General features: G+C 44.9%; 1 protein-coding gene across 9 annotated transcripts in view; it reads left to right on the forward strand.

The window, feature by feature from the left end:
• The window catches only part of ppfia3 (PTPRF interacting protein alpha 3), a 129594-nt gene that overhangs the window by 57220 nt on the left and 60203 nt on the right, over positions 1-12171 (forward strand). For 8 of the 9 annotated variants that reach the window (XM_072588823.1, XM_072588822.1, XM_072588824.1 and 5 more), the window contains 5 exons: positions 506-607; positions 3861-4025; positions 4742-4816; positions 7006-7209; positions 11148-11294. In XM_072588823.1, coding sequence (XP_072444924.1) covers positions 506-607; positions 3861-4025; positions 4742-4816; positions 7006-7209; positions 11148-11294 — 693 coding nt within the window. Of the gene's footprint in view, positions 1-505; positions 608-3860; positions 4026-4741; positions 4817-7005; positions 7210-7839; positions 7896-11147; positions 11295-12171 lie in introns of those variants that run through there. The other variant, XM_072588831.1, reaches the window with a different exon arrangement.

A 12171-nucleotide genomic window follows, 5' to 3' on the forward strand; every position in this document is an offset into this window, starting at 1 on the left:
GTGCTGAATGACCACCTTTTGTGCTGTGTATGCTGTCATTCCTTAAGTTCTCTCCAGGTTTCTCCCCCTCACGTCATGAGCTTGCATTCTAATAGTGACACTCGTTTTCTCTAACTTTTCACCAGTGAGAATTGTAACCTGTATCTCTCTTATGGCACAGTGGCTAGTGTCTGTGTCTCTGACCCAGAAGCTCCATGGTCGAATCTCAATCCAGAACTTAATGGAGGGAGGGACGTTGAGAAAGAAGCCAAGCAGATTGATCATTGACTTGTGGATCCTCCCAACATCCACCAAGGGCAGCAGTAAGACCAGGAGAGATTCCCGGTTGGTGATGGGATGGAGAGACCATTGGAGCCTACATCCCATAGCTCCAGATTGGCAACATAAAAATTAAAAAAGAGCATCTGGCCACAGCAACTCTTGACTCCCTGAGTGAACTGTAACACAATGCCACCCAAACTGTGAGGCGTCTTGTTTTCAAAGTAATCTCCTTACTTTCATGCAGGAATTTGCAGTACTGACAAAAGAGCTGAATCTGTGCCGGGAGCAGTTGCTGGAGCGGGAGGAAGAGATCGCAGAGTTGAAAGCAGAGAGGAACAACACACGGGTGAGTAGAAGCTGCAGTGAGCTATCAATACTATGATTTCAGGGGTCTACTGTTTACCACCCCTTCCCCTGTGTCCTAGTCCTTCCAGCCTTTAGGCACCTCATCCCAAGCGTTCCTCAGTGCTTCCACCCTCTCATGCCTTTCTACCTCATGAGAACTATGAATGAGCAAAATGGGAATTGTTTGAAGAAGTGAATTGTGGTAAGCCAATAAAAATGGATCCTTGAGTCATATGTAGGCCAGACCGGGTAAGGACGGGAAGTTTGCTTCCCTAAAGGACATTGGTGAGTTTTCATGAAAATCAGTGATAGCTGCCATGGACTCTAATCCTGAAAAGAACCTTTAATTCCAGATTTTATTAATTGGATTTCAATTCCATCAACTGCAGTGATGGGATTTGAACCAATGTCCCTATAGTATCTAAATGTTTTTTGAAATGAGTAACCACTACTCATAAAAACACGCAGGTGTTTAATTGAGTATTTACAAGCTTAGCTCATTACGATTAATGCACTTTCTCAAGGGTAAAGGGTGGGGATAGGGAGAGCAGGAATTGACTAAATCGAAATGAAGTTGGAGGGAGAGGTAAAGAACTGTATTGCCTGAGGTGCCCATTGCGCAATAGGTATTGAGAACATTGATGGACACGGACTCCCAGGCGTGAACATAGTCCCCTAGGTGTGAATGAGGACTGCAGATGCTGGGGATCAGAGCTTAAAAATGTGTTGCTCGAAAAACGCAGCAGGTCAGGCAGCATCAAAGGGGAAGGCGAATCGACGTTTTGGGCATAAGCCCTTCTTCAGGATTCCTGAAGAAGGGCTTATGCCCGAAACGTCGATTCTCCTTCTCCTTTGATGCTGCCTGACCTGCTGCGCTTTTCCAGCAACACATTTTTAACCCCTAGGTGTGAGTCTGGATTGGATTATTAATTCACTGATTGCCGTCGTGATGATGGTCTAATGATCAATTACTCATAAGGAATTGATTAACTCCATGGGTTCATGTATTTAAAGCAGTAAAACATATTATAAATTTGAAATAAACATTACAACAAACTGTCTGATTTCTGTGCGTGCAGCTTGCAGACTAACTGCTAGGCAGAGTCACAGCATTGTATATACACTACATACATTACTACACTACACACAACACATAGCATGAGGGTAAATTCATTCAAAACACTGTACATATACAACAATCATCACTATACTACTAGCAGAACCTGGAATGCGATTAAAACAGAACCTGGACACTTTTATTTTTGGAGTAAGTTCTAATTTGGAGGCTTTTAGTATGGCGAGAGGGGCCTGAATCTGTCAGTACCCATCCCAGAGCTACCAGATGCCATTTTTAGTGGCAAGGGAAGCACCAGAGTATGGCTCGAAATCAAACTCAGCAGGGTCATTTGAAATTAATGCCAAGTTCAGACAATCCCCATTTTGCTGTTCTAAGGACCTTAACCCACAGAGCAGATGTACAATTTTATGAGGGAGAGTAAATACACTTAAGTGGCACACAAGTTATGTTTAAGTGTCATAATCAGAAATTATTTACATCCCTGGACATTTTAAAATGGCAGGAGGAGAAGTTGCTGTTTTCTGTTACAGTGAGAAGCTGCGATTTTCAGGTATAAAGGCTTCATGCTTTTATTGACAGGCCATCTGGTGTAGCATGGAGAAAGCCACTAGCCACTAGCCATTTATTCCTGCAGTTTTAGTACGATTCATTGTTAACATGTCCAAAGGGCTTTTATCACAGCAGATCCCATTATGAATGCGTAGCTGAGTTTCAGAAGCTACAAAACCTATCCATATAGCATAAGACCAAGTTCATGTTTTGGTTGACAGGGGCAATTAAAGGATTAGCTGGTTTTGTTGTGGTTAGCGAGTAAAGACTTGTTTATCTTTATTACAAATTGAAGGATTCAAATTTTTGAATGGATTTCATTTATAAGAGCTTCTTTTCTATATCATGTGAGTGACAGCTTTCTTTCAACTCCATATGGTCCCTATAGTTGATACATAATGAGTGGTGCTGCAGATGACATTGGGTTTGCCATGCAAGCACATTGAATGTGAGGTATGGAAAGTTTGCAATGTTATGAGGGTGGCAAGGGTGCATGCGGTATGGAGGGGCATGGGAGTGTTATGGGCAATGAGGGGACATGAAGGAACAGACTATGAGGGTATATGAGGTAGTGTGGGCAATGAGAGGACATGAGGATGGGCAATGTGGGAACATGGGGTTACATGGAGGTAATGTGAGGGTTTTGAAGGGTATAGATGTGGCATCAGGGTGTCATTGTGTATGAGGGGAAGTAGGGGCAGTATCAATATGAGGGGACATGGAGGTGTCATGGGACTGTTAGGGAGCATGAGGGTAACATGGTGGTAGGTAATGAGTGGATGTGAGGGGACAGGAGCTTTGGTGTGAGGCCCAGAATGTCTAACAGCTCTCTACTGACTGTGCAGAAATCTGAGATCTGAGGTGGGCTTTCTAATCAGACTGTTTGGAATTTTCCTGCCTCCATGACCACTTCAGGTGTGACGTGGAGATGCCGATGTTGAACTGGGTAGACAAAGTCAGAAGTCACATTACATCAAGATATAATCCAACTGGTTTATTTGAAATCACAAGCTTTTGGAGCACTGCACCTTTGTCAAGTGAAGTCCCCATTTCACCTGATGAAGGAGCAGTGTTCTGAAAGCTTGTGATTTCAAATAAACCTGTTGGATGATAACCTGGTGTCATGTGACTTCTGACCTTGTCCACCTCCAACGGCACTGGGGCTCACTCAATCCTATCCCTGTCTTCTCCCTCCACTAAAGCCCCCCCTCCCCCAGTGTAAATCATGAGGGGAGACCTCATTTCCATGGACACCTGTCTGCCTGTTTGGGAAAGTTCCTGACTTAAACTTCCCACCTCAGAGAGTGGAAAATGCAACTTGACCTCAATGCCCTTTATCCAAACACTGAGGGAGATTATGCCTTGTGATAAATACAGAGAAATGCAAGTCTGGGTTGAGGATCTAAAGGGAAGGGTGGGAAGGTAGGAGAAGGATGAAAAAGGAATAGGTCATTGTGGAAGATAAATGGGCAGCATGATGGTCCAAGATACAACCAGAGCATGCATTGACAGAATCAGCAGCTGGGTTGGGAAATGTGTGCTGTGCTGATGTTCTAAAGATGAACTGTTTGCTCAGGCCAGAATGCCGTGAAGTGCCTATATAAATGCAAATTGTTGTCCTCTACAGCTGCTGTTGGAACATTTGGAGTGCCTGGTGTCACGCCACGAGCGTTCTCTCAGGATGACGGTGGTGAAGCGTCAAGCACAGTCTCCTGCTGGCGTCTCTAGCGAGGTTGAGGTGCTCAAAGCCTTGAAGTCGCTCTTTGAACACCATAAAGCTTTAGATGAAAAGGTGCTGTCTCTCATTGTTTCCCATGTCTCATTGTGTCAGGGACCTTGCATGGCACTGAACAGTGGGCCAGTTTTGTGAATGCATTTGGTGGAGGTTGTCATTGAATATTACAGCACAGAAGGAGACCATTCAGTCCATCATGCATGTGCTGGCACTTTTAAATGGATATCGGATTTGGTCTGCTTAAGAGAAGGGATTCTTCTCTTCGTTCCTCTGTTCCTTTTTCAGGAACATGGAACAGTGGGCTCAGCTGCGATTTTAATGAATGGTAGAGCAAATTCGGGATGAGTGGGTTGCTTCTGATTTGTATGCTTGTTGTCTGTATCCTTTGTTTCCTGATCATCCTGCCAGTAGAAACATTTACTGTTGCCTCCTCGATCAAAGCTTTTCATAATCTGAACCTATTTTTATGAAGTCTCTACCTATTAGCTCTGAGGAGAGCGATCCTGACCACTGCTATCTCTCCATTCCCATCCCCTGGCACCGTTCTATTAAATCTGTGCCCTTTCCAAGGCCTAACCATTCTTTCCAAAGCTCAGCGCTCCAGAATTGAATGCAGTGCCCTAGCTGAGGCCTAACCTATGATTTTATACATATTTAGAGAAACCTCATTGTTCTTGATTATTCAGTTACCATTTCTTATCAAAGGTTGTGCAGATTATTTGGCTGGAAAACCAGGTGACTCTTGGCCCAAGCTAATCCTCTTTGTGTGGCAGGTAAGGGAGAGGCTGCGAGTGGCTTTGGAGAGAGTCTCGATACTGGAAGAAGAGCTGGAAACGACAGCCCAGGATGTGAGTGCATGCATTTGAAAATCGGGAGTTTGTTGTGGGAGGAATTGCTGCCCAGAGCTGGGATGGGCCTATTCCCACTTCCTTGGCAATTGTCCAGATTGGGGCTTTTGGGAAGGCTTCTCAAGTTCTGTCTCAACTGCAGATTTTCACAAGAAAAGATGGCACACTGAGGCACTTTTCCCAAAGAACAGTCACAGAAAAATAATTAATCAGTTAAAATTTGGGATAATTCCATATCATGGGCTGATACACAGCAAGTAACATTGGCACCATACCAGGGCCAGGCAATGACCATTACGAACAAGAGAGAATCTAAATGTCTCCCCTTGATATTTAGTGACATATTCATGGTTAAATACCTCACCATCAACTCCTGGGGGGGGGTGTTTACCATTGACCACAAACTGAACTGGACAAGCCAGTGGCTATAAGAGCAGATCAGCAACTTGGAATGCTGAGACAAGTAACTCACGTCCTGATTCCCCAAAGCCTGTCCACCATCTGCAAGGAACAAGTCAGGAGTGTGATGAAATACTCTCCACTTGCCTGGTTGGGTGCAGCTCCGACAACATTCAAGAAGCTTGACACCATCCAGGACAAAGCAGCCACTTGATAGCCGCCCCATCCACAACCTTCAGCATTCACCCTTTTCACGACAGTTACTCAATAGCAGCAGTGTATACCATCTGTAAGACACACTGCAGAAATTCACTAAAGCTTCTTAGACAGCATTCTCCAGAACCACAACCTATGCCACTCAGAAGGAAAAGGGTAGCAGATGCATAAGAACACCACTGCAAGGTTCCCCTCTAAGCCATATGCCATCCTGCCTTGGAACTATGTCACTGTTCCTTCAGTGCCATTGGGTCAAAGTCTTGGAATTCATTGAAGCATAGGAGCTGGTGTAGGCCCTTCTGTCCTTTGAGTCTGCTCCACCATTCGTTTTGATCATGGCTGATTGTCCAGCACAGTCTCTATTCCCACCTTCTCTACTCCCCTCCCTTTAGCCATAAGATCTACATTAAATTAATTGAAAACAATCAATATTTTAGCCTCAACGGATTTCTGTAGCAGAGCATTCCAGAGGCTCAACACTCTCTGGGTGAAAAGATTTCTCCTCATCTCAGTCCTAAACTGCTTATCCCGTACACTTAAGCTGTGATCTTTGGTTCTGAAATTCCTGGTCATCTGGAATATCCTTCCTGCATTACCCTCTCTAGTCCTGTTAGAATCATGTAGGTTTCTATGAGATCCCCCCCTCATTCTTCTAAACTTTGGTGAATGTCCTGATCGATTCAGTCTCTCTTCATATGTCAATCCTGCCATCACAGGAAGCAGTTTAGTAAACCTCCCTCCCAAACAGAATTGTGGGCATCCCTAGACCCCAAAGATTGCTGTCGTTCAGGAAGGCAGCTCACAGCCACCTTCTTGAGGGCACTTTGGGGTCGGCAATAATTGTTGGCCCAGCCAATGCTGCCTACATCCCACTATAGCATTTTATTTAAAAAATTAGCAAGTGATCTGAATCCCAGAAAATAATTATGTTGTTGTGGCATGAATTGTCCCGATTACCCATCCACTGTTTTAGATAAACTTGCCATAGTCCCAGAGGGCCGTGGGAGTGCTCTGTAATTAGACAGAAAGAGAGATGACTGTAAATGAGGTTAGATGTTGCTCAGCCTGCCCGGGGATGTTATTCTGCACCTCTGGAGCATGTGGGCCTTGAAGCCTTGCCTCCTTACTCAGGGCACAGGGTACCACTGTAACACAAGAGCCCTTATTCTGGTGGAGAGTTTAAACTGTGAGTCGCCCTGCCTCAGGCAAGTTAACTATTTGTCGTGATGTTAGCCAATACAAGAATTGAATCTACATTGTTGACTCACTTCACATCACAAACCAGGTATCCAGCCAACTGAGCTAAACGATCTCTCCTCTCATTATTCTGTTTTAATGATCCCTGAGGGACCAGTGCCACAGTGATGGCTGGCAGTTGTTGGCTTTGATGCTTGGGATTGTGTCAGTGCCAACTCTGGATCTGTCTGAGGCACCACACACACTTGTGGTCACGCCCTGGGGGAGGGGGGGGTGAGGGGGGAGGGGGAGGTGGTGTTGGTGCGGTTACGATTGTGTGAGGGGGCGAGGGGAATGCCTGTGGCTGATTAACCCTGCTCCCACTGACCTGTCCGCAGAGGCTGACCAACGGCACAGCGTTGGCTGGTGATGGTGACTCCGAGCTGATTGAGCGGCAGAGCACCGAACTGCTCCAGATGAAGGAGCGCCTGGCCGTGCTTTGCCGAAAGGTCGCTGAGGTCGAGGAGGAGCTGAGCACAGCACGGAAGGACCTCATCAAATCTGAGGAGGTGAACGCCAAGCTTCAGCGAGATTTGAAAGAGGTACCTGTGGGAGCGGGCACAGCCTGAGATACTGTGGGTGGAACTGAATCGCCTATGGGGGCATTGGCAACTTTCTGACCTTGAGTGCAGTAAGCGGTGCCAATGATAACAGCACATCACAGAGGGTGGGGGATGTGGGCAGCTTTGATACAAAAGGATGACATCTTAATCCATCAGGTTAAACAAGGTGCTACCTCTTAGTGAGGTGAACATTTTGGCCACGGCTTCTCATGACAATCACTCCAGCAGCAACTAAAAATGAATTAATTAATTAACAACTGAGTAAGGAATGTTAATGATACCTTTGTAGGGAAGCTCCATTGTTCCCTGTTTTAATGGAAACAATTAAGATGTTATAACAAGTGCCTCCAAACATTGTACAAAGGAACGTCATGTGAACTAAATGTTGGCTGAGTACCATCAACATTGGTTCAATGGCTATTGATTGTACTAGGGTTTCGATGCAGTGACCTCTCTATTTACTGACTAACTGCAAACAGAACTGGGAGGTCTTCTCTTATTTCTTAAAGTGGATGAAAGGTTTCTTTATTCTTTCAAGGGGTGCTGGCAAGTTGCTGCCCATCCCTAATGCCCCTTCAACTGGGTGGCTTTCTCTGTCATTTCAGAGGGCAATGCAGGGTCAACCCCATCGCTGTGGGTCTGGAGTCACATGGAGGCCAGACTGGGTAAGGATGGCACATTTCCTATCTATAGTTCTTAGTGAACCAAGAGGACGTTTGCAAGAACTGGCAGTAGTTGTCATGCTGACTCCAAGGAAATATTCCAAATGTTATGAATTAAATTTAAATTCCCCAGTTGCCCTGGTGGGATTTAAACCTGTGTTCCTAGAGCATTAGCCTGAACTTCCATAGTCATACTCAAGTAACATTAAGGAGTGGGAGGAAAAGAGAGTGACGGGAGGGGAGAGGGAAGGAGATGGGGAAGATGGGGGAGGAGGGTTGGTGGGGGAAAGGGCGTCATTTCAATCTCTTGCCCCAGAATACAGCCCTCTATCCTGAACAGTACAGTCCCTCTCCACCTATGTGCTGAAGTCTCTGGTGTATTTGGGGCTCAGAAGTGAGAGTGTTCCCCACTGAGCCAAAGCTGGCAGTGTGAGTTGGCAACTTTCTAGGTTTTTATTGGACGTGCATCTACTACATTCTCATCTAAAGTTGTCGGTGGTCTCATGACCCTTCTATCTCTGTATCTTCACCAATCGTTCCATCAGCCTGTGCACTTCCCCATTCTGGCATTTTTATTAGTTCTTGTTTGTGTGTATCATTGGCTGGGCCAGCATTTGTTTGCCACTCCCTTGTTGTTCTTTCGGAATGTATTGGTGAGCTATCTTCTTGAACCACTGCAGATCATGTGCTGTAGTTAGACTCATAATGTCCTGAAGAAGGGAGTCCCAAGATTTTGACCCAGCGACAATGATGGAATGATGATATATTTCCAAGTGGCTTGGAGGGGAACTTGCAGGTACAGTAGTTGGCATTCTCATGTACCTGCTGCCCTTGTCTTTTTAGATGGATTAGAATTTGGCATTCCTGATTTTCTTCACCTCCCCATTGGCAGCCATGTCTGGGCCCCAGGATATGAGAATCTGTCACTAAACCTTCCTGCCATGACTTTCCCTTAAGATCTTAAAACTTGACCAAGCCTTTGGCCACCTGGCTTAGTTATTGCCCTCCGTTGAATTGTGTCAGAATTTGTTTGATAATGTGCTGGTGAAGTGCTTTGGGAGATTTCTGCTATATCTTTGATTTGATTTAATTTATTATTGTTACATGTACCTACATACAGTGAAAAGTTTTGTTTTGCGTGCAGTACAGGCAGATCATAGCAAACAAGGACATACAGATCATAGGGTGCCTAGACAGAGTGAGGTATACAAGGTTAAAGCTGCACAGGAGGTGCACAAAGCAACATCAACATTAGATTTGAAATTAAGGAGATCCATTCAGTAGTCTACTAACAGTGGGGAAGAAGCTGTTGGTGCGTGTGTTTCAGTTTCTGTATCTTCTGCATCTTCCATATCTTCCTGATGGAAGAGGTTGGAAGAGAGTACAACTGGGCTGGGAGGGGTCTTTGGTGATGTTGGCTGCCTTTCCCCAGCCATGGGAAGTGTAGATAGAGACCATGGATGGAAGGTTGGCTTGCGTGATGGTCTAGGCTGTGTTCACAACTCTGTCATTTCTATGGTCTGGGCAGAGCAGTTGCCGTACTAAGTCATGATGCACCCAAATGGAATGCTTTCTATGGGTGCATTTGTAAAAGTTGGTGAGGGTCCTTCTGGACATACCAAATATCCTTAGCCTCCTGAGGATGAAGAGGCATTGTTGTGCTTTCTTGACCGTTGCATCTACGTGGGAGGACCAGAACAGATTGTTGGTGATTGTCACTTGTTGTAACTTGACACTTTTGATCCTCTCCTCCTCAGCACCATTGATGTAGATGGGGACGTGTCTTCCTCCTTTTTTCCTGCAGTCGGTGGTCAGTTCTTCAGTTTTGCTGACATTGAGGCAGAAATTGTTATCGTTGCACCACGTCACCAAGCATTTTATCTCTTTCCTATTTTCTGAGTCATCATTGTTTAATGTCCAGCCTACAATGGTTGTGTCATCTGGGTTACGGACCAGGCCAGACCCCTCAAAACATTTCAAGTAAGTGTAGCTCAGACCCTAACTTTGCTAGTTGTTTTAAGCAGGTGTAATGCAGATATTCCAGAAATGATGCAGCTGGTCAAACCACTTAGTTTTAAATAAAATCGATTTTATTTACAAGATTACCAAATGAAAGACAAACAAAAGAGAACGGTGTACAGAATAACGTAACCTATCCGAAAACCCAACAGATTATACCATCTTAATGATGCTGTTCCCAATACTTGCAATAATCCCCATAAACATCCCTTGGCACAAAACACAGGGTTATAGAGGAGAGAGAGAGAGATGGCAGCATGGAACACCCTCTTCTATTTAGCTGTTTCTTGGATCAACAACTTCAAAGCACTACTGCTTGCTAACCAAACCAAACCAAACCAGAGGAAAGCTGATCTGGGAGAACTGGCCACTCCCCTTTCATTGTACAATCAAATTGGCCCTAAACCTATCCAAGCCAGACTTTTTGGAATCGCTACTTTGACGACCTCTACAAAAAAACAGCCAAGGACAGCATAACCTTGTTAAACGAGCATCATTATCACATCAGTGAATTTGTAGATGGCGTTCGCACAAACTTTGATCACACTGTTCTGAGTGTACAGTGAGTAAAGTAGGGGGCTGAGTACACATTCTTGTTTTGAGGATTATCATGGAGGAGGTGCTGTTTTAATGTGGAGGGTGGTGTGTGTATAGAATGAGCTGCCAGGGTATAAAGTGAAGGCTGGTGCAATTACAACATTTAAAAGTTATCTGGTTGGTTATATGAATAGGAAGGGTTTAGACAGATATGGGCCAAATGCTGGAAAATGAGACTAGATTTATTTAGGATATTTGGTCAGCATGGACGGGTTGGATCGAAGGGTCTGTTTCCATGCTGTATATCTCTACGACTCTGTCTTTACTGCGCTCTGTGGGTCAGGAAGCTGAGAATGCAGTTGCAGAGGACAGAGCAGAGACCTAGGTCTAGCAGTTTTGAGATCAGTTTGGTTGGGATTCTAGTGTTGAAGGCAGAGCTGTAGTTGGTTAGCATATGGATATCCTTCCTGTCCAGATGTTCCAGGGAAATGGTGTCTGCCATGGATCTGTTGTACCAGTCGGCAAACTGCAAGGGATTAAGGCAGGCTGGGATGCTCGAGTTGATGTGAGCCAGGTCTATTGTATAAATTCAAGTGGCTGTTGTTGCTGCCACTGTTCAAGTTCTGTCTGTGTAGGGTGGGATATGGGGGTCACTTCAGGTCTATTTGTAGATTGTCCCTCTTCATTTTCCCTGTGCAGGCCTTAGCTCAAAGAGAAGACATGGAAGAGAGAATAACCACACTGGAGAAACGCTACCTCAGTGCACAGCGAGAAGCTACATCACTTCACGATGCCAATGATAAACTGGAGAATGAGTTGGCCAGTAAGGAGTCCCTCCTCAAGCAGGTAACTATTCTTATTTTTTCTTGAATCTGGGTCACAAAGAGAACTGAACAGGCCAAACAAAAGTTTTAAATAAAAGCAGAATATGGCAGAAACTGGAAACTCTGCTCAAAGTCAGCCTGGTCATGAAGGAGGCCATTCAACCCATTCATAAGTGGGAACAGTTTCTCCCTATTGACTTTGTCCAGAGCTTTCAGGATTTTGGACATTCGAACTGATGTCTAAGGAAAGAATAACTTGATCTCTCCAATTAATCTTCATGGCTGACATTCCTCATCCCTGGAAAGAATAACTTGACCTCTCCAATTAATCTTCATGGCTGACATTCCTCATCCTTGGCAAGAATAACTTGACCTCTCCAATTAATCTTCATAGCTGACATTCCTTATCCCTGGGACAGTTCTTGTAGACCTCTTCCTCACTCTTTTCAGTGCCTCACACCCCTCCCCCACCCCTCGCTCTATGCCTATGTAAACATCTCCAAGTGATTGAATATCTCACACACTGTCACACAGTGAATCTCCATCACCTTTTGCATTTGCAATCTTCGCAATCTCCTTAGGCTCCAGGACCCGATGCATTGAAACCATCATCTTGCTCTTTGTTGGCATATCTTTCCAAGCATCACCCTGCAGCCTAACAGGTATCCTACACCCCCCACCCTACACTCCTATTTTCCTGCCATCACATTGTCCTCTTGCTCCAATCTTCTACAAACTCTCCTTTTAAAAGCCTTGTCAAAACCAACCTCCTTGATCAACCACGCATTCAATGTTCCTCTAGTTTATTCTTGATCTCTGGGACGGGCTTGTGTTAACCAGGCATGGTAGTGTGAGCAAACAACTGGAAGCAACTGGCCTCACTACATGTTTGAATACTC

The sequence above is a fragment of the Chiloscyllium punctatum genome, chromosome 18, assembly GCF_047496795.1.
Source record: "Chiloscyllium punctatum isolate Juve2018m chromosome 18, sChiPun1.3, whole genome shotgun sequence".
Lineage (NCBI taxonomy): Eukaryota > Metazoa > Chordata > Chondrichthyes > Orectolobiformes > Hemiscylliidae > Chiloscyllium > Chiloscyllium punctatum.